Below are 26,488 nucleotides of genomic sequence, written 5' to 3'. Positions count from 1 at the left end.
ATTAACAAGATTGAGAAAACTCAGTGGTCCTATTATAATGGAAATATTTAAAAAGCACACACACAATTTACCAATAATCTATAACGGAATAAATGATTCCCCAAATCTCAAGTTCCAGTATTAGTAAATATTTTTTTTCTTTATCTGTCATAGTCCAAATGGCAAAAAAAATAAGAACCTCGAAAAATCACCATTTAAACACAACCCATCTGCACACTGAGAATGATGAAAGTACGCATCATCCAGGAGATCACCCACCAGTCAACTACAAGTAACCAGCATCAGACATTGGTTGGTGCTGAAGTAGAGACCTGGTTACTCCTCTGTATTTATTATTATTATTATTATTATTAATTTTTATTTATAGGGCGCCACAAAGTATCCGTAGCGCCGTACAAGGACAAACAATGGCACAGTACAGGTGAAACAGCACAGTACAAGTAACAGTAAGCACTATAACTCTGGGGGCTCAGGCACAGCATGAAAGAAAGAGAGGGAGGGGAAAAGTGAGTATAGGCAGGTAACTATGTCCCAAGAGGGTGGGCACGGATGACAGGTTGAGAGTCACTGAGGGGAGCGGAGAGAAGCGAGAGGAGACAGAGGGCAGAGGGACTGAGAGGAGGTGAGCTGAGTAGCTGGAGAGCGCAGTTAAAAGTGATGGAAACAGAAGGTAGGAGAGCCCTGCTCAAAGGAGCGTACAATCTAAAGGGAGGGGAAGACAGACAGACACATGGATGAGACGGAGAGACGGGAGAAACGGAGACGGAGTCGAGGAAGGGGGAGAAGGGATGAGAAAGAGAGGTAGCCGACCGGTGGGAGTTTAGGCATGAGACTGGAAGGCTTTAAGGAAAAGGTGGGTTTTTAATGTTCGTTTGAAAGAGGACAGATTAGGGGAAGTTCTGATGGAGCGGGGGAGCTTGTTCCAATGGAGGGGAGCGGCGCGGGAGAAGTCTTGGATACGTGCATGAGAGGAGGTAATCAGAGGGGAAGCGAGGCGACGATCGTTGGACGATCGCAGTGAGCGGGAGGGAGTGTGAATAGAGATAAGGTTAGAGATGTAGGGAGCAGTGGAGTTGGCGAGGGCCTTGTAAGTCATAGTGAGGAGCTTGAAAAGGATTCTGTAGGGGAAGGGGAGCCAGTGAAGGGCTTGGTAGAGTGGGGATACAGAGGTGGAACGGCGAGAGAGGAAAATAAGCCTAGCAGCGGCGTTAAGTACAGATCTAAGGGGAGCGAGATGAGAGAGGGGGAGGCCGATAAGGAGAAGGTTGCAGTAGTCCAAGCGGGAGATAATCAGAGAGTGGACGAGAGATTTGGTGGCATCCTGGGAGAGGAAGGGCCGAATGCGGGCAATGTTGCGAAGCTGGAAACGGCAGGATTTGGCGAGAGAGTGAATGTGAGGGGCAAAGGAGAGAGAGGAGTCGAGGATGACACCTAGGCAGCGGAGTTGGGGAACAGGGGAGATAGATGAGTTGTCAACAGTGATGGAGAGGTCAGAGGGGAAGGAGGCATGAGAGGGAGGAAAGACAATGAGTTCAGTTTTAGCAAGATTGAGTTTAAGAAATCTAGAGGACATCCAGGAGGAGATGGCAGAGAGACATGCGGATACCCTGGAGAGAAGGGAGGGAGAGAGATCAGGAGAGGAAAGGTAGAGTTGAGTATCATCAGCATAAAGGTGGTACTTGAGGCCGAAGGAGCTGATGAGTGCACCCAGAGAAGAGGTGTATAGTGAGAATAGTAAGGGTCCAAGGCCCTGAGGGACCCCAACTGGAAGGGAGGAAGAGGGGGAGAGAGAATCAGAGGTGGAAACAGAGAAGGAACGGTCGGCAAGGTAAGAGGTGAACCAGGAGAGGATGGTACCGGAGAGGCCAATGGACTGAAGGGTGTGAAGCAGGAGGGGATGGTCAACGGTGTCAAAGGCCGCTGGGCGGTCGAGGAGAATCAGGAGGGAGTAGTGGCCCATGGCTTTAGCCGAGAGGAGATCGTTCGTAACTTGAGCCAGGGCAGTTTCAGTGGAATGGAGGGGGCGGAAGCCTGATTGGAGAGGGTCAAGGAGGGAGTGTTCAGAGAGGTAGGTGGAGAGACGGTTGCAGACAAGTCTCTTGAGTATTTTGGAGGCAAATGGGAGAAGGGAAATGGGGCGGTAATTAGAGAGTGAGGTGGGGTCAAGGTTGGGTTTCTTGAGAATGGGTGAGACGAGAGCATGTTTAAAGGCAGAGGGGAAGATGCCGGTGGAGAGGGACAGATTAAAGAGGTGAGCGAGGTGGGAGCAGGTGGAGGCGGAAAGGGAGCGAAGAAGGTGAGAAGGGATGGGGTCCTGGGGGCAGGTAGAAGGGGGGGGAAGAAGAAATGAGAGAGTGGACTTCCTCACCCGAGGTGGGGTGGAAGGAGAGAAGGAGTTGGTGGCTGGGGGGAGAGGGGGGGAGAGTGGAGGGGAGAGACTTAGTGTCACCAGAGTGGAGAGGAAGTAAGGTGTGCCCCCACAATTAAAGAGTGTCTCCTTAAAAAACACTGGAGAGATAAATAGTTCTTCTTTCTGACAAATAGCAGTCTGGGATCTTATTGTGATCATCCAAAGACTTTGTTAACGAGACCCAGGACTAGATTTACTAACATGCAGGTTTGAAAAAAGTGGAGATGTTGCCTATAGCAACTAATCAGATTCTAGTTATCGTTTATTTAGTACGTTCTACAAAATTAATGCTAGAATCGGATTGGTTGCTATAGGCAACATCACCACTTTTTCAAACACGCAGTTTAGTAAATATACCTTCCAATGTGATTTGAAGGTGATATTATATATTTACTGCTAGTCTACAATAAAATTTTGTCTATTGCATGCGTGATTCTTGATGACTTTTAATCTAAAATAGCTTTATTTTCTCCAGACAACTGCTAGCGCTGAAAAGTTAATTATATCCCTTTTTAAATATTTTGTCTGCATTTTCAGTGCTGGTGTGTACTTGTGATTGCTTACCCCCCCCCCCTCCCCGTCTGGGCATATTAGATTAATACCACTGTATTCAGGGTTTTGTTTTTTTGTTTTTTACTTTTTTAAAAACCTTATTTTATTTTGTTAGCTTTTGGTAGAATCCTTTTTGCAATTTCCTATCTCACACCTCAATCTTCCTTCTGAGTATTGATAATCCAATCATTACCAAGAGATAACAAAGAGAAAAGTAAGACTGAGTAAAGTACTGTAATATGTTGTTGTATATTTTAAATACAAACCCTGCTAATTAAAAAATATTATAAAATATGTTGACGTTCTCTTAGAATAAATAAAGCTGGATCGCTGTCGGATTTGGTCACACATACTCATACGCGTGTGGCCAGACTGAAAGACGCGTGCGCTCTGGCTGAACAGCCGGATCGGAGAGGGGACCATTGAAACGGCTACACAGGAGCTATGATACACTTTAAAGAATGTGGACATCCACTCGGTATAACATATAATAACCGGAATAACTAAACTAGCCTCCAAAAAACGTCAGAATTTAAAGAGCAGTTGTAGGATTTCTCTGAATCTCAGCTACAATTTAAAAGAGAGATTTGTCATAACAATTCTACAATGAACACAACGTTTATAAGATAATTACCTTAATATCCTAAGCTACACAGCAATTTTTTCCAGGCTTTCTGGCACTATGTTGGAACAGCAGCAAATTGAGTCCTAAGTGCCACACAGATGAGAAATGATAAAGAAAAGGATATGATCTTCCAGTGGATGTCCAGCTTGTTGTTGATCTCCAGTCCCTTGGCTTGCTGTCGCTCCTCTTCTATCTCTTTTTGGTTGGCAAACTGCAGACTATCCCCAGGAGGCTCTGAGATGCTCTCAAAGGTGAACTTATCCACTTGTATAGCCATGCTGGGGAGACATACACAACGGTCAGCAATACTGATCCCCACAGAAATGGGGACAACATTGAACAATATACAAAGGAAAGATAAATAGAAACATTTCAGGGCCATGTGGGCTTCATTCAAATACTTAGTAAAATCAAGTTAGAACATGTAATTGGATTACAACTGTTATACAGAACAAGAGAAGTGGTACTGAGCAGTTATCAATTTCTGAAAAACGAGAACAAATACTAGGGAAAATGTGTCTGAAACTGGAAAACATTGTTTCCAATGACACCAACTCGTAATGTTAGTCAAGTTCGGAATGTTGAGCTTTTCCTGCTCCATTCATTCTGATTCACGCAAGTTAAACACAGTGTGGTGAATGCTAGCAAAATACATTTATGTATGAAATGGTTTTCACTGGCATTCCAACTTGCATATCAGGGACAAAAATGTTACATTCAGGGATTGCCCCTGAAAGTGTCCCTTGGTTAACACTTTAACCCGTTGCAAAAAAAGAAAATACTTTACAATCAGACAAGTGACAGCTGTTTCAAAAATATTTCTGTTATAAATCTACATTAGTGTTGTGTAAATACCCAGCACCTGTAAGAAACTTGAAGTATTAAAAATGCACAATACACCCTTTACATCTGCTCAATCTGTCAGTTATAGCACAGGACTCATTTTATGTGTGTTCTGGGATGTAATGAACAACTGCAACGTACTGCAAGTTACATGAAGGACCCGCTAACAAATGGTGCTGTCTAGATGGACATTAATTTCTCAGCAGCAAAATTATTTACATGGGAACCATTATGTGTTGTTGAAGCAATACAACAAGTTAATACAATTAACTCTTTTTAGGGTCACACTACACGTGACCTGCACTGTGACTTACAACCTTTAATCCATCACTGCTACTTTGTCCTGTCAGGTTTCATGAAGTAATAGTTCTATTTAGTTAAACACAGAATGGGCCATGTTACCATTCTCAAGGTCGGTGCAAGGAAGGCACTAGGACACCACCTGGGTGCTTTTTAATTATTGGTACTGATACTGCTCTTGAAGCAAGACCAGCACATAGACATTGCAAAGCATGACCGCTCCTGCCTGTCAGGTAGAATACACCAGCTGATCAAACTAATATAAACTTTCACTTGTCTACAAAGCAACATTTATTCTGCAACATATTCTACAACCTTACAGGGTGCAGTATTAATGCACACATCATCCTAGATATGGAGAAAACATGGTGAGATACTGAGAGTTACTGACAGCTTCTCACTTTTTCTCAAACAACAAAACAGCATGGGGGCACAAACCTCACACAATGGGCCTGATACATATTCGGATGTAAGTCCGTTTGCGCACCGTTACTTGCGTGAGATAGTTCTGCGCATGCCCAGAAACGGACCTTACACCAATGAGCGCAATTGATGTCTGAATCCAAGTGACACTTACGGCTGCCTACAACTAGAGAGGTGCAATGTGGCATGGAAGGGACGAGTACAGTATTGGCGCATTGACGCAGATGCGGCTGATTCCAGTCCTGGTTTCTCGTAAGTAGGCTTGGTTTCAACTGTGTCACTTGTACCAGCTACGGGGCAGGTGTAAGTGCTGCGTGATAGTGATGACGGTCACAGTATAGTCTTTGTATTATGTGTACCACTAGCTAGCACAGAACATGTGTATGCAAAAAAAATAAAAATGAAAATCCATATTTTTATTAATGATTATACTGTCAAGAATTGTTCATATCTTTTCTAATTTAATTAAATTTTTTATATGCGTTCTGATTTTTTATTGAACAAACACTTGTGCGTATTTTGTCTGTCTACACACGACAAGTAACGTTTAGGCAGGGCGTACTTAAATCCAGATTCAAAATCATCATCATCATCTATATGGCACCACTAATTTCGCAGCGCTGTACAGAGAACTTACTCACATCAGTTACTGCCCCATTGGAGCTTACAGTCTAAATTTCTTATCACACACACAGACTGACACACTGAGAGAGAGACTAAGGTTAATTTAATAGCAGCCAATCATCTACTAGTATGTTTTTGGAGTGTGGGACTAAACTGGAGCACCCGGAGGAAACTCAAGGAAACACACAGATAAGGCCACACAGATAGGTCGGGAATCAAACTCATGACCCCAGCGCTGTGAGACAGAATTACTAACCACTAGGCCACTGTGCTGCCCAACATTTTGGATCATGCCCATAAGTTTGACTTCTCTGTGCATGTGTGCATAGTCACTAAGCCACCGTTCTGCCCTAAAATAAAAATTATCTTGGGATACACTTGGATCAGAACTGCGCTCAAGATCCGTGCACTTTCTAAAAGGCAATTTGCTTGCAGGTTGTGTCCAAAAATGAATCAGGAACAATGACTTCAAATAAAAAGCAATGCAATAGTAATATAATGATCTAAAACCTAAACATGATATTCCTGACACCACCCTTTGAAAAATCCTTCCCCTAACAATATATAGTGCCCAGTAGCACCATTAAAAACATTGTGCATCTTTGCTTCAGTTAGCAAAGGAAACTGTACAAAAGATAACTGGAGACAATTATAAAAACTGCTTCAGAAATAAATAACTTTAATGAAAATGTGACATTGTCCACTGCAACCAGATTGTAACTGTATTTTTAACTAAGTTTAGAAAATGAAAACAGCATAAACGCAACCCAGCATAAAATTATTAACGCTTCAGTAAAATATGCTGATAAAGTCTGTGGTACATTGCGAGAATCAAAAGAAACACACAAGCAACATTAACTACGCCTGCATTATTTACTAGAAATCAATGGACCAGATAATAATAAATTAACTATATTAAAAATAATAAAGGTCTATTTGTACTACATTTACAGCAGGCGAAGCGCAGATAGCAGCCCATAGGTTTACAGCAATATTGTACAGCCTTGTGATGTTTAACAAGCAATTAAAAGCTAATTAAAATCATAAACTGCTGTTTGTTTTTTTGGACTGACTTCAGCAAACAGAAAATGTAGCGTTCTAGATAATAAAAATATAATAAAACATTTGTTTAATTTAAACACAGTCCCCAGAGTGTTTCTACACTGTACACTAAGCTTTTCCCTCTCTTGTAGATCGCAATGTTTTCTGTACGATCACGGAACAAAATAAAATAATTGCTAGGTTTGTTATAAATAAAATCTTATAAAATTCCCAGAGGTATTAAATATTGTACAAACAGTACAGTTTAGTACTGTGCAGTGCACTTGTCCGCTGTATTGCTTTGCCCAAAATTGATCTAGAAAAATATAGTGGTGTGTTTTGCACTTGACATATTAATGGGTCACCGTAGGAGGACTGGCTGATTACACTTCTTTTTCTTGGGCTGTAATTGTCAAAGCTCTACTTCATTAGAACAGTCGCATTCACCCTTTGAGATCACGTCTATGCATAGATGCCGACAGTCCCTGATTTAGAGGGAAGGCAGAACTCCAGGGGTTAAATGTATCAAGCTGCGAGTTTCCAGCGGGTTTGAAAAGTGGAGATGATGCCTTCCAATCAGATTAAAGCTATCATTTTGTAGAATGTACTAAATAAATGATAACTAGAATCTGATTGGTTGCTATACGCAACATCTCTGCTGGAAACTCTCAGCTTGATACATTTACCCCCAGGAAAGAGTTTACCTTCTGCAAGTTGGGCGAGGACAGGCGATGATATTGTGTAATCAAGCTCCACCCACATTACTAAACACTGATTGGCAGGGACATGAGGACATGAACTGCATCACCACACCTCTGCCACTCAATGTTTGCTGAGGTGGGAGGTGCTTATAGACAATACATATCATATCAGGGCCTAAACAATGACGTGAATTGTGACACCAAGCCCCGCCCACCTCTTCTAATACCTTGCCTCCCGAATCCCCGGAAATGAGGTAGGTGAAATAAGCTAGTATGTTTCTATTTCAACGCAGCATCTACCACTACAACACATTATGGGATCTATTTATTAAGCTATGATGAGCCAAAAAGATGGAGAAAACAGCTCTCTGAATAATGGCTATCACAGTTCTCCTTTCAGTCTATTAAGGTGTTAAAGCAGGAGAAAATAGGAGATAACCTATTTTACGCTGGTCACTGCAGACCCCATCTGCGATCTGACGCCATTCAACTAGTGTCGAGAAGCTCTGCTTTTCACCGCCAGTCTTAAAATACTAACCGCACATCTTCAGTAGCCAAACAGGGGTTAGTTTAGGCTGCCGGGAAAGGAAATTTTAGTAGCTTTATAAGTGTGGTGGGGGGGTCGGGGTTCACCAGGACTGGTCAATGAGTCCTGGCTCGATAACTATCAGCGGCAGCACATTTGGTATGCAGCTATACAAAATTATACTTACTGCCGCTCAATGAATGATGACTTCCTAAGTACAGCTGTTACCTATCTAGCACCGCTATTTACATGTTAGTGTTTATTTGCTAACATTCATATACAACCACAACAATTTATAGTTCCCAATAACACCGGGTCTCTCTCAATAACAAACTGTGATAGCCAAACCAGCCAAACACAGTCCCCTGTGACCAAGACAGTGTGGAGAAAAATCACACTCAGATGTGTCCATGTTCAACACCTCCAGCTCCATCATCACTGTGACCCAAAAAACTACCCCAAAATAGAGTGATACCATCAGGTCTGGGTCCCCCACCCCACCGCCAGTCCTCATCTCCATTCTTCATTTCTATCTGTAACCAATCCCAATTGTACAGAGACAGAGGAGGTCACAGGATACGGACACCAAGAGACATCTTATTTGTGTATCATGTGCTATATATAAGTGACATAATAATAGTGTGTCTGGGATATAGAATACAGCAAGCCGCCCTTCTAGCGTAAAAATATTAACACACATTAACACACATTGTATACATAGTTACCAAACTCTACTCACAGGGCTAAGTATGAGTGATATCTCTTTTAACAAGTAGGCTCTCAGGTCTCCCAAAGGATCCTAAATAAACCATGAGATTTATAATAGCTGCTCATTATTGATTAGACACAGGCACCTCGATCAATGCCCCAAATGGCAAAGCAATACTGAGCTGGAACGTGTTGTACTAAGCTCGTTACTGTTACAATATCACTTTATAATATGGATAGAGCCACAAATAAAAGTAATTTACAGTATTAACAACGTGCCTCCTTCACCACATTACAGTCTTATTATTATTATTATTACTACTATTGTTGATTGGTATTGCAGCGAGGGAAAACAGAACATACATAAAAACAGGGACATAGAAAAAAGACAAAATAAATGAAGACATAGAAACAAAGGGGAGGGAGGGCCCTGCTCATGAGAGCTTACACTCTAATTGTAGAGGGGACATTGATCAGTTATGAGGGTGTATTAGTGACACAAACCCCTGATCTAATGGGCAAAATGAATAAACCATGGCCCCCTTTTTAAAATAGCCGTACAGAACCTCTATTGTAGATAAATAAATAATCCAAGTTAATGTTTTACCACCTTCGAACGGCGACTTCTACAGATTCCGCTGTCTGAGGTGCAACGAATGTTGCTGGTTAAATGTTTCTATTTAAATCATTATTGTATTCTTTATTTGCTGTTAATTCACAATACACTCTGTGTGAAGGAATGGTTACATTAATAAATATTAAGCTTTAGGATATCACAGATAAGTGTAAATATTGTTAGCATTGCAAAATTCATTTCAAAGTCCCTCTTTGCCATGACAATGAACTTTATCCCAAAAACAACATTTCCACTGCATTTCAGCCTTGCCACAAAAGGACCAGCTGACATCAGGTCAGTGACTCTCTTGTTAACACAGGTAAGAGTGTTGACGAGGACAAGGCTGGAGATCACTCTATGCTAATTGAGTTAGAATAACAGACTGGAAGATTTAAAAGAAGGGTGGTGCTTGAAATCATTGTTCTTCCTCGGTTAACCATGGTTATCTGCAAGGAAACAGGTGCAGTCATAATTGCTTTGCACAAAAAGGGCTTCACAACGGATATTGCTACTAGTAAGACCATTTATCAGATCATCTAGAACTTCAAGGAGAGAGGTTCAATAGTTATGAAGAAGGCTTAGGGTGCCTAAGAACGTCCAGCAAGCGCCAGGACCGTCTCCTAAAGTTGATTCAGCTGCGGGATCGGGGCATGACCAGTGCAGAGATTACTCAGGAATGGCAGCAGGCAGGTGTGAGTGCATCTGCACGCACAGTGAGACAAAGACTTTTGGAGGATAGCCTAGTGTCAAGAAGGCCAGCAAAGAAGCCACTTCTCTCCAGGAAAAACATCAAAGACTGATATTCTGCAAAAGAATCCCCTTTCAGATTGTTTAGGGCATCTGGAAAAACGCTTGTACGGAGAAGGAAAGGTGAGTGTTACCATCAGTCCTGTGTCATGTCAACAGTAAAGCATCCTGAGACTATTCATGTGTGTGGTTGCTTCTCAGCCGAGGGAGTGGGCTCACTCACAATTTTGCCTAAGACCACAGCCATGAATAAAGAATGTAACCAAAACATCCTCCAAGAGCAACTTCTCCCAATCATCCAAGAACAGTTTGGTGATGAACAATGTCCTTTCCAGAATGATGGAGCACCTTGCCATAAGGCAAAAGTGATAACTAAGTGACTCAGGGATCATAACAGCGAAATGTTGAGTCCATGGCCAGAAAACTCCCTAGACCTTAATCCCATTGTGAACTTGTGGTCCTCAAGAGGCGGGTGGACAAACAAAAACCCACAAATTCTGACAAACTCCAAGCATTGATTAGGCAAGAATGGGCGGCCATCAGTCAGTATGTGGCTCAGAAGTTGATTGACAGCATGCCAGGGCGAATTGCAGAGATCTTCAAAAAGAAGGGTCAACACTGCAAATATTAACTCTTTGCATAAACTTAATGTAATTGTTAATAAAAGCCTTTGACACTTATTAAATGCTTGTAATTTTACTTCAGTATACCATAGCAACATCTGACAAAAAGGTCTAAAAACACTGAAGCAGCAAACTTTGTGAAAACCAATACTTGTGTCATTCTCAAAACTTTTGGCCATGATTGTATACTCGCACCATGGCAGTGTGATGTAAGTAGACAACAGTAACGAGAGACGTGTCTCACCATGAATCCCGCAGTTACATGCAGTCCGGGTAGTTTGCCATCGATCGCTCCCAAGTATAGTGCGCTATGTAAACCACTACTGAGACCAAACGTGACTGGTTCCCTTTAAATGCGACACTTTACAGTCTGGCTTAATTATATAGAGAGATGTCAGCAAACTTGCACAGCAAAGAAAAATTCTGCAACGTAATAAGGTTTACAGTTAAAGTGACTTATGCTCCGCCAAGTGTTTGGGATTAGCCATGATTCAGCACTAAGCGCAGCTCGTATTAACTTTATATTATGTGATTCATTTTATATTGATTTACATGTGCATTAGTGCTTCTGTGTGCTGCCAGCACCGGTTCATCGTATTAATATACTGCTCCAGCGTCCTGACTGCAGGGATAGGAAATCACAGCTGGGACTGTCGGCCTCACAGGGACCCAGCAATGCACTACTTACACAAACAACTAGTATTATACAGGGACTCTATAATTAAAAAAGGGCATAATTCATACAGTATCTATATTAAAATGCAGCTTTGTGCAAAAGGTTTGCATATAAGTCATATTTATTGTTTTAGTTCTGGAAAAAGGGGCAGTAGAAAAGCTAATTAGCTGATTTTCTGCATACAGTCACAGTGCAAAACACTCAGAGTCCTTCTCAGACCAGAGGAAAGACCAGCTCACTCCCTGCTCCACTGGAGCCATAAGACTCCATAGGAGGGGGAGGGTCTACACACTAGGCTAGGGGGACCCTGCTACTGTCCAACCCCCAGAGTCACGGGGCCCTTCAAGGTTATGGGTCTTCAGAGCCCACCTTAACCAAGGGAACCTGCAGCAACATGAAGAGAAAGGACTCCTATAAGGGTCCGACTCCTCCATATTGGACAAACAAAATTTTTTTTATAAACGTGCTATATGCCATAGTAAATAAATATGTGCATACTGTGTCAAATGTATAAAAATTGTTCAGGGAAAGAAAAACAAATGGTGTTGCTGAAAAAAATATTGTTAGCACCAAGTGCCTTCATAATACACCGCTGTGTATGTTAGGGCATGCCCAGTGCAGATGGCACCAGGGGCACAGAACACCTCAGGCTTTCCAGCGCCACGCTCACGTCTCCAGCACCGCCCACAGGCCTCCCAGCACGCCCCCACAGGCCTACTAGCACCACCCACATGTCTTATAGCACCTCCCATAGGCCTCCCAGCATCGCCCTCAGACCAACCAGCACCACCCACATGTCTTATAGCACCTCCCATAGGCCTCCCAGCACCGCCCACAGGCCTCCCAGCACGCCCCCACAGGCCTACTAGCACCACCCACATGTCTTATAGCACCTCCCATAGGCCTCCCAGCATTGCCCTCAGACCAACCAGCACCACCCACATGTTTTATAGCACTTCCCATAGGCCTCCCAGCACCGCCCTCAGACCAACCAGCACCACCCACATGTCTTATAGCATCTCCCACAGGCCTCCCGGCACCGCCCTCAGGTCACCCAGCATCGCCCACATGTCTAATAGCACCTCCCACAGGCCTCCCGGCACCGCCCTCAGGCCCGCTTCGCACAGGCATCATATACACCACCTTAGCCAAGAGGCTGATTAGTTAATAGTTATCTATGGCTCCCAGGGTGGTCTATCATGGAAGGAATATAACAAGCCATATCCCCAGGCCAGCCCTGACTTCTGTACAAGACTCTTGTAGTGATACAAAGTATTTCCAAATCAACATATAAAACCAGTAACTTCATACAGCGAGACACCAATGTTTCACATACAGCAGCCATAAGTTTCCCATATTCTGCTATTGCTGAGCACCTATAGGGGTATTTCTGATGCTGTTAGCTGAAGGTAATTTATGTTATCTTGGACACTATAATATTCTGGTTTGGGTTGAATTCCCAATAATTTCATATATATGTGTACAAATAATAATCATAATGAGGTTAATTTGAAATTTTAGCACAATTGTTATATGGTCAGTAAAACATGTAGACACTTCCCAGTTATACAATAAACTTACCTTAGACCGTGTCATGTAAAATCTACCAGGGACACATATAATGCACATTTACTGCAGGCAGCTGGTAACTGACCGATCTATGCCAAGAGCTGGCTGATATTCCCAGGCTGAGTGACATCACAATGTCTGTCTGTGATGTCAGCCAGTCACATGACCTGCCTGGTCAGAGCTGTTATATCCTAACCTGCCTGCAATCTGTAACTGCAGTCATACTGCAGGTGTGTTTATAACATATTAATTGCCACTAACACTTCATCTTACATATCAGCAGATCATCTGGGGGTGATTTTGCTATTTTAAAATTTAAAAACTGAGGAATTGTTGTTCTCTCTGAAATGTTTGTATATAATAAACATCCCAAACTGCACAGCAGACAGAAAGAGTGTGACCTATTATATATTATCGTTTATTTATATAGCACCTACATACTGCGCAGCACTGTACTGAGGATATTTAATCATTCACATCAGTCCCTGCCCCAGTGCAGCTTACAATCTAAAAAACTTACACCCCCACCCACACCCACACTAGAAGCCATTGTGTCAGCAGCCAATGAAACTACTAGGATGTTTTTGGTATAAAGCGGATTTTAATTAACCTGCCACAAACATACAAACTCCACACAGACAGGTTAATTAAAATCATTCTCATATTTAGTGATAATTTAAGAGGAAGAAACGGTTGCTGAATAAAAGGCAATATACTTGTTACAGTGGTTCAAGAACAGAATATTCCTAATGAACAGGGAGCCAGACGTGCACTGAAGATACAAAAAGACAGTTGTTGTCAGCGCTTATCCTTTACACTACATATCTGTGTGTATCTAGCAAAAGGAAAACATGAGGTATTAGTTCATATTTTGATCAAAATATTTAAGCCTGCATCCCGGCATCAAGGGAACCTCATTATATGCAGGTCCTACACTGACCTATATGCTTTAAACACCATTAAGATGCAGTTAAACTCAGAGGCACTCACCTCCCAGGTATAGGGGTTTACATCTAGCAAGGGCTGGCTTGTGGGCCACACCCAAATGTGCCTTAAATAGGCCTGATAGACAGATGCTATGACAATAAGGCAATATTTTGGAACAACAACAGAGAAAAAAAAAAGAGGGGAAAAAAAAAAGGTACACCGAAGGTACAGCTGGGACAACTGTGTTTGGGGAATGGAAGGTGTATAGGGATAATCTTTGGTAATGAAGAGGAATAGGGTTAAGGGCCAGAATATGGCACAGATGGGAGGGGGGGGGATCTTGTGGTGGTTGATGAAGTGAATCAAACACTAGTATCTGTTGGTAGCAGGGCGGGGTGCAGATTAAAGCGCAACTCCCCTCAAAATAGAATAAAATACGTATGCTTAATTACAGTTGCATTATGATTTTAATCATACCTCATTATTGTGGGATTATTTTGTTTTTGAGCGCAGTTATCCTTTAAGCAGCTGGGAGACAGATTGGACCAAAAGTTCTAAGTAACAATAGTTTTATGTTCTTTATACACACAACGGGGTGACTTTCACAAATCAATGAACCTACCGGTGTGTTTTAGGTCTGTGGGAGGTAACCCCACGCTAACACCGGGAAAACATACAAACTGTACACACATAGGGCCCGAGTTACGGTAGGTGATAGGGTCCCGAGATAGGGTCGGAGTGAGACCAAGGTCCACCCTGCCAGACCCCCTTATAGTGTAATTCGTATCAGAGAGATAATATAATCAGTGCTAGTGAATATCCCAGAACTCCTCATGGTCTTTAAACCTTCTAAATATTTTATACTGACATTATATATTTTACTGACTACATCCCGCACATGGTAATGGCAAGTCAACAATTCTCCAAAAGTGAAAATTATACAGGGATGTAGAAAAGGGGATCATGGACAGAATCTTCTATATAATATGACCTCTATATTGTGTTTTATTATTCTTAATTATCCAGTCTGAGTAGTTTTTATTTTAGATCATCTCCCGTCAAAATACTTCCTTGGCTTAGTGATGAAATCTGGGCACTCCCCATCCAAAAACCACAATTCAGTAAAGTATTTGAAGACTAAAATGCCTGTCGCCCTCAGTTATTTTTACCCTGACTTGAGAATAAGCCTTATGTAGCAACCCCATTGTCCGTAGTTACATAAGCTACTGGCTCAGTGGGTAAATGCACCAACGATGAGGCAATGTCACTAAGGAATCACAATGACCTACAGCAGGACAGACATTAAACATGGCTCTTATCTGTAGTTGTTCTGTACAGAAGAATTATACTCATCAGCTGCGGTGCAGAGAGAAAAGAGGTGATTCTAGATGAAAGGTTTCTTTGCTGTTATTGTGGGAGCTCAGAGGAAATCAGCAGTGTGTAGAACAAAAGGAAAAGGAGGAGCGTGAATATGTAAAAAGCATTTATCTGGATCGTGTCAAGTTCGGGACTTTGATGTAAATTAAAGCAATTTCCACTCAGAAAGAACAGACTAATGATGCAGTTGTCATGGACGTTAAGAATGGAAAAAGCTGTAAAAATACATGCAGTACCATCAAGTCAGAGGAGGATTAATTCAAGTATACCTGTTGCCTACAGGTAGTGGACGCAGCCGTTTCGTGAGCATAACCAATATTCAGCCAATCAATTCACTATTAGTTCAGCTGTTTCCTCTGCGAGCAGGTGAAATATAAACTATAAAGCGCAAATACACCCACTATTGTAGATGAAAGTATAACATAAATTCCAAATAAAATAAATGAATAAATAAACTGGAAAGGAATCCGTTATCGATCTATATAATTTATTTGTTGATTACTGCTATCATTAGAAGGCTGCTTAGGTGGGTGCTTCTCTATCTGCTGCACATAACAAATACCGTGCACTGATTGGAGAATTCAAACGCATGGGGCGGGGCCGGTGATGTCACTGCAGGTTTGAAGAGGAATAACTGACATTATTTAAACTTTTTGCCTCATCTCGGTTACATTTAAGCCATTATTTCAATAAACGTGACCTAAGGTTTAATGTATTAAAATTTACTAACATAGGGACATACTCTGCAGCGCTTTCAACTGGCTTTTTTGTGATGTGGGCAAACACTTAAATGTTGTTTCTTTAAAAAATTGAAGCGTAACGTTCGGGTGAGGCTGGATAGGGCGTTTTATCTTCATATGTGAATCTAGTTGTACTTGAATTACTACCTTCTATATACAACAATTCACACTAATTATAAGCTTTTGGGGTTAAGCAATGCCCACAAGTTAACTCTTTAAAGGTATTTCAATTTCCATTTAGGCAAAAATATTTCCCTGGCGCAAGGTGTATGATAAGAGATATTGGTCTATGTAGAGAATGTAATAAAATAACAATCTTTATTCAAGCAATGGCGTATAGGAGCTTTCTAGAACATATATAATGGTCTGGACCAGTATGGTACAAATAATAGATATAACATAACAATAACGTGGACTAACACCAGCATCAAATATGAAATCAAATATCAGATATTGGGCCCATCCTTATAGGATAAAGAGTTCATTAGATATCACTTAGTACAGAGTCATTTAGATCACAGATACACAAACCTGTATAGTAAGTGTATATCGAATAGTCCGTTCTGTGGCTTCTCCTATATATTTCACGGTCATTATCAGACATAGTTACTGATATTATGGTATATTTACCTACCTAGAGGGCAGGGACCCATCTCTACCAGTGTTTTACCACCAAGGCAGCATTAACATATACCTGACCTCACAAAGAAGTGTGGAATTCTCACAATTTATTCTATTTAACTTTCCATATTACGTTATTTTATTGGTTTGTAAAAAAAAAAAAAAAAAAAACAACAACTTCTGCAACTTAAGAAAAGTTACAGGAGATAATATTGAAGTCATCTAATAACAAATCATAATAAAACTAACTCGCTCAGATCCATGCTGTGTGGAGCGTAGCCGGAGTGTGTTTTGTCCTTAGTAGCTGTAAGAGAAGGGTGTGAATATCAAACCTATACCCCAGGAGCTTACACTTTACCGTGGCCTTAAAGAGTGTTATTTATAAACCTCAGTCATGCACTTATCCACAAGTTCTCATGTATAAAGTACGAGCAGTTAGCGGTACAGAATATTACATCATTTGTTGTATTCTCAGCATGAGGCTGTTTTTTCGCTTTCATTTTCAGTGCCAGTGTGAACGTCTCATGCCAGCTGTGATAATGATGTGAGCAGGTGAATGCGGGCAATTGCGTCCTGCCAAGAGGCTCTGCCAGTCAAGTTCACAGCACGGGGGCAGAAAACAGTGAGGGCAACACATACATCAGGTGACTCAACAATATACACTAAGCACAACAAACATTTTTTTAAGACAATAAACATATTTTTCAAGGATAACAAAACTGAACATTTCTATATATATGAAGTATGAAGACAAAATACGCTTCCTATGAAGGCAGATCAATACTTCCCACACCATGGGCTCTGGCAGCTACCATGTCGGATTTACTTGAAGGCCAGTACAGTTTTCTTTACTTAGAAAATCATCCAGAAGTTGCTCAATGATCACTGCCATATATATGTAAAACATCTGTACTAATGTCTAAAGCAATATTTTTGATAGCAATGTAAAATCACACAAGGAAATCCCTCTATCTGACTTAGCGGAGCCTTCGAGGGCATACGGTTACCTGGACTGAAGGATTTGCATAAAATCAGGGTCATGTGGGAGCAATAATGAGGTGTATTGTGTTGGTCTGATGATAAGAATGGACACCAGTATTAATGATATCTTTAAACGCATTTGTGGGGTGCAGAAACGGGTGACAGCAATTACCAATTTATCATCAACTTTTCCTATAACTTATATACTAAAAATTATATCAATTTCCTTTCTGATTGTGAAGTACAGGATTGGTCCCTGAAATCACATGTTGCAGCCTGTCCAATCAGACTCCGAGGTACGACCAAGACCCTCTTACAACGTCCCCCAGACACACCACAGGTATGTATTGGGGCCACTCTTTGCTAGCTCTGCTTTGGATTCTCAAACACAGACATTTTGAGCCTGAATCATTAAGGAAAGTAAGACAAAAAAAAGGAGTAAATGTTCTCCAGAACCAACCGTGTTACAATGCAAAGGGTGCAAAATTTTGATTTAAATTAGATCTCTCTTCTGTTTATTCACTTTGCATTTCATTAATTTGATAAAAATAAAATATTAACACTTCTAGTTTTGAAAGCATGCTGACTCTGCAGCATTTGTTCCACACCTGCCTAAGACTTTTGCACAGTATTGTGTGTGTGTATGTATGTATGTATATATATATATATATATATACACACACACACACACACACACACACACACACATACATATACACAGTAGAGATAGGCGGTTTGAAGAAATCCAACAGATCTGAGATTTGAGTTTCAGAGTAGATACAAAACATGACTCGATTCTTTGCGCCAACATTGGTTCTGAAAACGAGGCAAAACGTAATTTCCAAGAAAATATGGAAACAAAACCCTTGTTATACAGGACATGTGTCATTGCACTTCCGGCTAATGCGCGCCAAGCTGGGCCGCATACCGCTGAAGTGTGCATGCATCTGATAGTGGAGGAGCGTTATTGCACCTCCTTGGTACATGTCTTAGGTACTCATGGGGAATACACACCTGCTAGGTAGGTGTCCCAGTGACTCACCTAGGAATCGCTGTGTTTGGTTGTTGTAGTGAAACCCGTTTGTGTACCTCCGGTTGTGGCCCCTCTGGTTTATACGTTCCAGGGCAGAATGCACATTGTTTGGAGCGCCTCATAGAGAATACAAGGGAGCCATTGCCTCATATATTCTGCAGTGATCTGCAGACTATCACCTTGTGATTAATCATGAGCTGCACCTGAAGACAATCTGGGATTGTATAAGATGTCAATAACTACATGTGATTTAACGTCTTTTCTGTTGGTCTATGTGGTAGTCTGGACAAAGGTCTAAATGTAGGACCAGAGCATCAACTTCTAATGTGAGATATTGAATTGAATTAAAAGAACGTGACAGCAGAAATGGTGATTGTATCTTTTAGTAAACTGCAACGGTATTTTAGCCGCTACTCTGTCACTAGTCTTAGCCAGACAAATCGCTGCAGACTTTCATCATCATCATCACCATTTATTTATATAGCGCCACTAGTTCCGCAGCGCTGTACAGAGAAATCATTCACATCAGTCCCTGCCTCAGTAGAGCTTACAGTCTAAATTCCCTAATATACACACACACACAGACACACAGACACACAGACTAGGGTCAATTTGATAGCAGCCAATTAAACTACCAGTATGTTTTTGGAGTGTGGGAGGAAACCGGAGCACCTGGAGGAAACCCACGCAAACACGGGGAGAACATACAATCTCCTCACAGATAAGGCCATGGTCAGACTTTGGCCAAAATTACTGATAATTTGGACACTTGTGAAGAAATCATTAGGAAATAGACTGCAAATTAATGTTAATGCTATAAATAGTAATAAATGCTTAAAATCACATTTTTCCAATTTTTCAAAATTTAAATTAAATCCAGATCCAAAACCTTTCAGGATTTTTTGGCAAAACCTGTAACAAAACCAAAACACGAAGATGTTTCAGAACAAAAACACCATCCAAAACCAAAACACGGGGGTCAGCACACATGCCTAATATATATATATATGTTCCTCTGCTGAGCCACTCTGTCAGACTCTTTGTTGGTTGCCTGTTTTTCAACGAATCTAATATAAAATTATTCTACTAACATACAAGGCCATCAAGAAAACTGCACCGACATACTTCTCCTCACTTGTCTTACAATATCTCCCAACTCAACACCTCCGTTCTGCACAAGATCTGCGTCTCTCATCCACTCTCATCACATCCTCCCATTCTCAGTTACAGGACTTTTTTCGGGCTGCACCCACTCTGTGCAATTCCCTCCCTCGCACAGTAAGACTTTCCTCTAGTCTTCAAACGTTCTCTGAAAACCCACCTGTTCAGACAAGCTTATACTATTCCTCAACCATCCTCTTACTCTACCTAGGTTACCCTATTACCACCCTCTACACAGTTAACACAAGACAACAACCTTCTGACCAACATAGTTGTGTGACTGAGCATACAGCCCACTAAATATTTTGTAACCTTTGCATTCTAGCAGGACAAATTTTAATATGATGTAGCACTTACCTTTATGTATCAAACCATCAAACCATTGTCCCATAGATTGTAAGCTTGCAAGCAGAGCCCTCTTACCTCTCTGTCTGTATGTATTACCCAGTATTGTTTTATTACTAATTGTTCCCAATTGTAAAGCACTACGGATTCTGCTGGGGCTATATAAATGTTAATAATGATGATGATGATATATACATCTATCTATATCTATATAGCGGTACAATAATAAGTGTCTGCAGCAACAGTGAAGCATGGTGGAGGTTCCATGCATGTTTGGGGCTGCATTTCAGCAAATGAAGTTGGGGATTGGCCAGGATTAACGATGTCCTCAATACTGAGAAATACAGGCAGGTAATTATCCATCACGTAATACCATCAGGGAGGCGTCTGATTGGATCCAAATATATTCTGCAGCAATACAAGGACCCCAAACATACAGCCAATGTCATTAAGAACTATCTTCATCGTAAAGAAGATCAAGGAGCCCTGGAAGAGATGATATGGCCAACACAGAGCCCTGATCTCAGCATCATTGTGTCTGTCTGGGATTACATGAAGAGAGAGAAGGATTTCAGCAAGTCTACATCCACAGAAGATCTGTGGTTAGTTCTCCAAGATGTTTGGAACAACCTCCCTGTCGAGGTCCTTCAAGAACTGTGTGCAAGTGTACCTAGAAGAATTGATGCATTGATGCAAAGGGTGGTTACACCAAATATTGATTTGATTTAGATTTCTCCCCTGGTCATTCGCTTTGCTTTTTGTTTAATTGACAAAAATAAACTATTAATACTTCTATTTTTGAAGGCATTCTTACTTTGCAGCATTTTTTTCACACCTGCCTAAAACTTTTGCACAGTAGTGTGTGTGTGTGTGTGTGTGTGTGATATTATATATATATATATATATATGCACACACATGCATACACCAACATACAGAGAAAAAAGAGGGTGTGCAGATTGTGTGGCATAGAGCGGAGAAGAACTTTTCCAAACATATGAAGAACTAGTTCAGCAGGTGCAGGTATATCTGATAAGGGGGCAGGCTCGAGCTGGAAGCCACACTCTGAAGATGCAGAATGGCTCGATCAGGGGACTTACGACTAAGTAAAACTTAACTGAAAGGCCGCAGGATTCTGACACTGAACTAGCAGGGAAAACAAGGAGACCCGGCCTTAGGTCGGCATCAAGCTATGCTCAATATAAGAAAAATCTGGGAATAAAATTGGGTATTAGTCTTACAGCATGCATCTTACACTCCTATAAAGAAACACAGCACAATTGCGTGAGAAATTTTAACCCCTTGTGGCTTAAGCAAAATTCTCCCACTGCAGTAAAAAATACCGAATGATGGGCATTTATAAAAACTGTTCCAAAAGTAATTATGTGCGTAGAAAATGTGGTGTTGCCCATAATAACCATTTAAATTAAAATATTGTCGAGTGCAGTTTAGAAAACAAGAGCCAGCTTGTAATTGGCTGCTTCAGACAACAGAACCATTACCTGGAGAACCCTGTCCTCTATACATGTGATGTCATTGATCACATGACCCAGCGATGGAGGAGGAGCTTCTGCATTTAACTCCTTGAGAAAGACTTGGAGTAAACTGCATTGCTCATTAAAGGGACACAGAACCAAGAAAACTGAGTTACTCAAATTTTAAAAGGCATCTAGTTACATTCACAGAAAATATATGAAACTTCCATACCTGTTTGGCATCATGAGGCTACACAGAGATACCCACCTACACTATGATAAAGAGACTGTATTCAGCTTTGAAGGGTTAATCACTTCTACGCTGTGAGCTAAAAGAGTCAATCGGCTCCTGGCTTCAAGGATCGTAGCGGGGGGTGGTTAGGCCGTACTGAAGGTGAGTTGTCCAAAAGTGGACAGCCCCCTTTAAATATGAAATATACATTTAGTAAATTGTCATGTTCTCCTACCTGCCATATAATTTAACCTTTGCCCAGTACCCTTCATTCAGATGTGCACGACACACATCACCAATTTTCTGCAAAATCTTAGCGCAATACTTTGTTTTGCAAATGACAGAATTAGCATGCATTGTTCAGCCACCAACAACCTGAGCAACTAATTTACATTTTTTTCTTTTATTCACTTGGCTAATATATTCCCCCAGCCCTCGTTGGCAGCCTTACATATATTCTCACTGGTTGAATGCCCCCTAATTCCATCTATATAGCAGTAGCAACTTTTGCAACTTATCAGTCTACAGGTATAAGCTATGAAGTGATTAGATCACAGCCCTGCATCATTTTCTCTGTGTAAAACTTTTGTGGGATAGTCATTAACATTCTAAGTGATCTTGGTACAAACCACAGCAAACCTACACTGGTTTGCTTGACTCTCAATACAAATCTGAATGGCTGGATGTGTGTCCAGACAACCTAATTGTTATATTAGTAACAGTGTGGAAGATGCATTTTGCAAAGGAGAAAAATTACCAAAAAGCAATATCAAACCATGACAACAGTCTGACTTTATGAAACAGGTGGAACTGCTGAAAACCTCATAATGGGTGAAAAACCCTCAAACATAAACACAAAATAAATATGTCTCTTGAAATACTTAAGTTTGTTTAGAACGTCTAAGACAGAACATAAAACATAGTTCTAAGTAGGAATTTTTAAGGTAGAGACTTGGCACAGACAAAGTAAAGGCTCAAATACAACAACCTCCCCTATATCTGTGATATTGCTACTAGTAAGTCTATAATGCTCTATTTTAGTGATTATTAAATTCACAAATATCTTTACCGCAGAGTTATTGAAGTCTACTGAAATGGACGGCATGCAATCTTCCATGATTATCCATGCCCTGAAACAAGCGTATATATAATCTACATATCCCCCTTCTGGATAGAGAGGGTCAGGATTAGTGAGTGACGTTTGTAAGGTCCTGACTTAGTGTGGGGCCATAATGCAGTAATATCACCCGGCTGGACTCTCGCACTGTCAGATGAAAGACAAGAAGCTCTCTCCACAAATTACACATAATCTCTCCTGTTTCGCGCAGGAAAATTGAGCTTTTAGCCAAACGAGAGTGGGAGAAGTATGGCTAAAAGTGATGAAACAAATTCAACAATGTCAAAAGGGAAACAACACTGAACAGAACAGTGGTACTTTGAGTACAAATATAGGCGAGTTATCTCACGTGAGTATTACGTGGGGGAGATGATGGTTTGCCGTCTGTAACTCACTGGAACAATAAGTGCAGATAGTGGCTGTACTTTATAAGGTAGAGACCTGGGATAGACAAAATAAAAGCTCAAATACAACAACCTCCCCTAGATCTTTTATTTGAGAGCTGAAGTTCTTACTGTGAGTCGATGCCTTGAGACAGAGACATCCTCTCGTACCCATATGAGATGGGCCATTGATAGACTTCACTATTTGGAGATGTACAGAGTGGAACTTACCTAGTTAGGAAATTTGCCTGTACCTATAGCTAAAACAGTTCCTAAATAATAAGGAAACTCGTAGAAACAAGTAGAGAACTGACAATGTATGAATCTCTTCGGCTCAGTACCAAAATTTACAAGGGACTGTGAAAGAGATTTCGGAGGTTTAGCCAGTGAACATAATTGACCTTCCATTTTCCGGACGACTCGATCTTGCTCAGGAAACGTAGCGGTAGTTGAGCCTCTGTATAAGGTCTTATCCAGATGGTACCGATGTCCTAATACTCTCTCTAAGATGTACCAAGGAGTTTCCAACATATGCTGGATGTGTAGCGAGGCCCAAGGAACACCTCTCTATATTTGGTGGGAGTGCCCCTAAATGTCTCCATTCTGGAAGGAGTAATCACCACTTCAAGAGAGATACTGAGAGGTGACAGCCCAGACGGCCCCAACTTCTGGCTCTTCAACCAGACGGGAATACGTTTAGTCCAGTATAAGAAATCCTTCCTAAAACACTTAAAGGGTGCAGAAAAAGCTGTAATATCTGCGCACTAGAAATCCTCTTCTCCCCCAACATTAGAAGAATGATTTGCTAGGTTGGAAATTTATATGACCATTGATGATCTAGTTCTACCGTCCCAATGACAAACTTGAAGACTTCTGTGCAATCCGGAGCAGCTGGTTGGAACTTAGAGAAACAACTAAATATACCTCAATGTGTACTAAATGGTTCTGTTAAAAGTTCAAAAGATTTTCTTCACCCCACAGACCTGTATCAGACTCTCCGCCTTGATTGTCTCACCTAGATTAAATCCCAACTCAACTTAGTTGGTGCTGGACAAGCTGTGACTACTGCAGATATTACTGGAACCATAACAGAAGGATGAGATCTGTGTCATTTGAAATTTGACTGACGTGATTCATTAATAGTTGGTGTTCTATTAGATCAGTGGTCAGGGAACAGGAATAAATTACCCCAAATGGGGTATAAATGAAATTCCTGGGGGTAATGCTGCCGAGTCACATGCTGTCAGTTGGATTGTAGACCCCTTTAAATGTGAAATTGCTGTTGTACCAGAAGAGCCTCAAGGGTTGGCAGAGGCACTTCTTGAGTTTCGATGCAATAATGAAGCACGTATTACATTTGAAAACAAAGTGAATCTGTCATATTTTTGGATGTCAACAGCTGCAAAGGCATCACAATTGCACATGACGCGGCAGTCAAAAAGTTGCTGCCTTTTGCAACAACCTACCTATGCAAAGCAGGATTTTCCACTCTGACGAACATAAAAACAAAGTAGAGAAATCGATTGGACGCTGAAGACTGTATCCAAATTGCTCTGACATCAAAATGCCCCAATATTGATGCTCTCGTATCACAAATGAAGCAACATCATTTCTCCAAAACCTGAAGTTTTGAAGTTGAAGCTTTCAAAGAAATTTTGAATAGATTCAATAAAATTTGGAATTCCAATAATTAATAATATATGATTTCCTTCCTTTCAAATCAACGGGGTAACGTCGGCGTATCTAAATATATTTGGGGGTAAAAGGTAAAAAAGTTCCATGTCCCCTAACAGACCCATAACAGAGTCTAACAGAGTGAAAAGACTGAGGTGGGTTCCATATTTCCCCGCACTTAAAATGTTTTTTTTTCTATGGGAGCCATAACCAAACTGAGTTGGACGGGTAGGTGCTAGATACACTCTATTAGAGACTATATCTAACCAACCTAACTTTTTTTTATACTTGTTAGTATTTATATTTAATCAAGGTGGACATCCCTTTTAATAGTAAATGTTCCTCATACAGACATAGTCTTTGTCTGAGTCCTACACGTGCAGTAACATGTTCTCAGTTGCCACCTGTACTGACGTGAGACAGACATTGATTCCGTATACAAAGTCTATAACAGTCAAGAAGAGGAGACTCTCGTCACCGCCAGTGTCAAGCTCCACTATAAATATTACATTTACAGTTGTATTGGAATAGATACTAATTAGATTTCAGGATAATTAACATGACATTTTCTGTAGAGCCGGTATAACTAAAGGTTAGGAGAGGTACCGCTTTGGTTGATATGACTTGCTCTTTACTTTCCGTTGCAATATCACGTGATACGAAATACACTTGTCTGCACGATGCAGCGCCCGTACATTGGTATCATTTTATCCACTCGCTGACTATTCAGTAAAACCTATGGACAAATGCTTTTAAAGACAGTAATGCATGGGCAGGAGCTTCTGTGGGGCATTAAAAGTCAGGGCAGTATTTAAATCTGGCACAGTACCCACTGTGGTCAAAAATAGCTTTAAAAATTGCTGTACTCAACTTGTCCATTAAAGCATACAATTATTATTAAACTTATAGGGTATAAGAGTATTGAGCAGCATAATTGTCTGCGCAGTTTAACAAAGGAGTGCAAGAGCATACATCCTTATCATCATCATCCGAGAGAGACTAAGGGCAATTTAATAGCAGCCAATTAACCTACTAGTAGGTTTTTGGAGTGTGGGAGGAAACCAGAGCACCCGGAGGAAACCCACGCAAACCACGGGGAAAACATACAAACTCCACACAGATAAGGCCATGGTCAGGAATCGAACTCATGACCCCAGTGTTGTGATGCAAAGTTCTAACCACTGAGCCACCGTGCTGCCCATACAATATAACAGGGGAATATCAGAACTACACAGGTGGCAGGTAATGCGAACAGTAATGTCACAGAAAGCACAACTGACATTCTATGTTTTGCCATTTCAGATTTTTGCCCAGTGTTCTGACCCTCCTGCAATTGGCAACGCATTTTGCAGTCTCTGTTGAAGCACAAAATACTATTCCCTTTAATTTTTAACAAAGCTCTAAATAAGGTAAAACTACACTGTGCATTTTACAAAGATG

The 26,488-nt window shown here is 41.1% G+C and overlaps 1 protein-coding gene across 3 annotated transcripts in view; it reads right to left on the bottom strand.

Moving 5' to 3' along the window:
• Nucleotides 1-26,488, bottom strand: part of TRAPPC9 (trafficking protein particle complex subunit 9) — a 456,795-nt gene that overhangs the window by 227,474 nt on the left and 202,833 nt on the right. For 2 of the 3 annotated variants that reach the window (XM_075211674.1, XM_075211676.1), the window contains exon 20: nt 3,722-3,865. In XM_075211674.1, the coding sequence (XP_075067775.1) occupies nt 3,722-3,865 (144 nt within the window). Of the gene's footprint in view, nt 1-3,712; nt 3,866-26,488 lie in introns of all 3 variants that reach the window. The other variant, XM_075211675.1, reaches the window with a different exon arrangement.

This window comes from Mixophyes fleayi, chromosome 5, assembly GCF_038048845.1.
Source record: "Mixophyes fleayi isolate aMixFle1 chromosome 5, aMixFle1.hap1, whole genome shotgun sequence".
NCBI classification, from domain to species: Eukaryota; Metazoa; Chordata; class Amphibia; order Anura; family Limnodynastidae; genus Mixophyes; species Mixophyes fleayi.
This window is presented reverse-complemented; position numbering and strand designations above follow the sequence as displayed.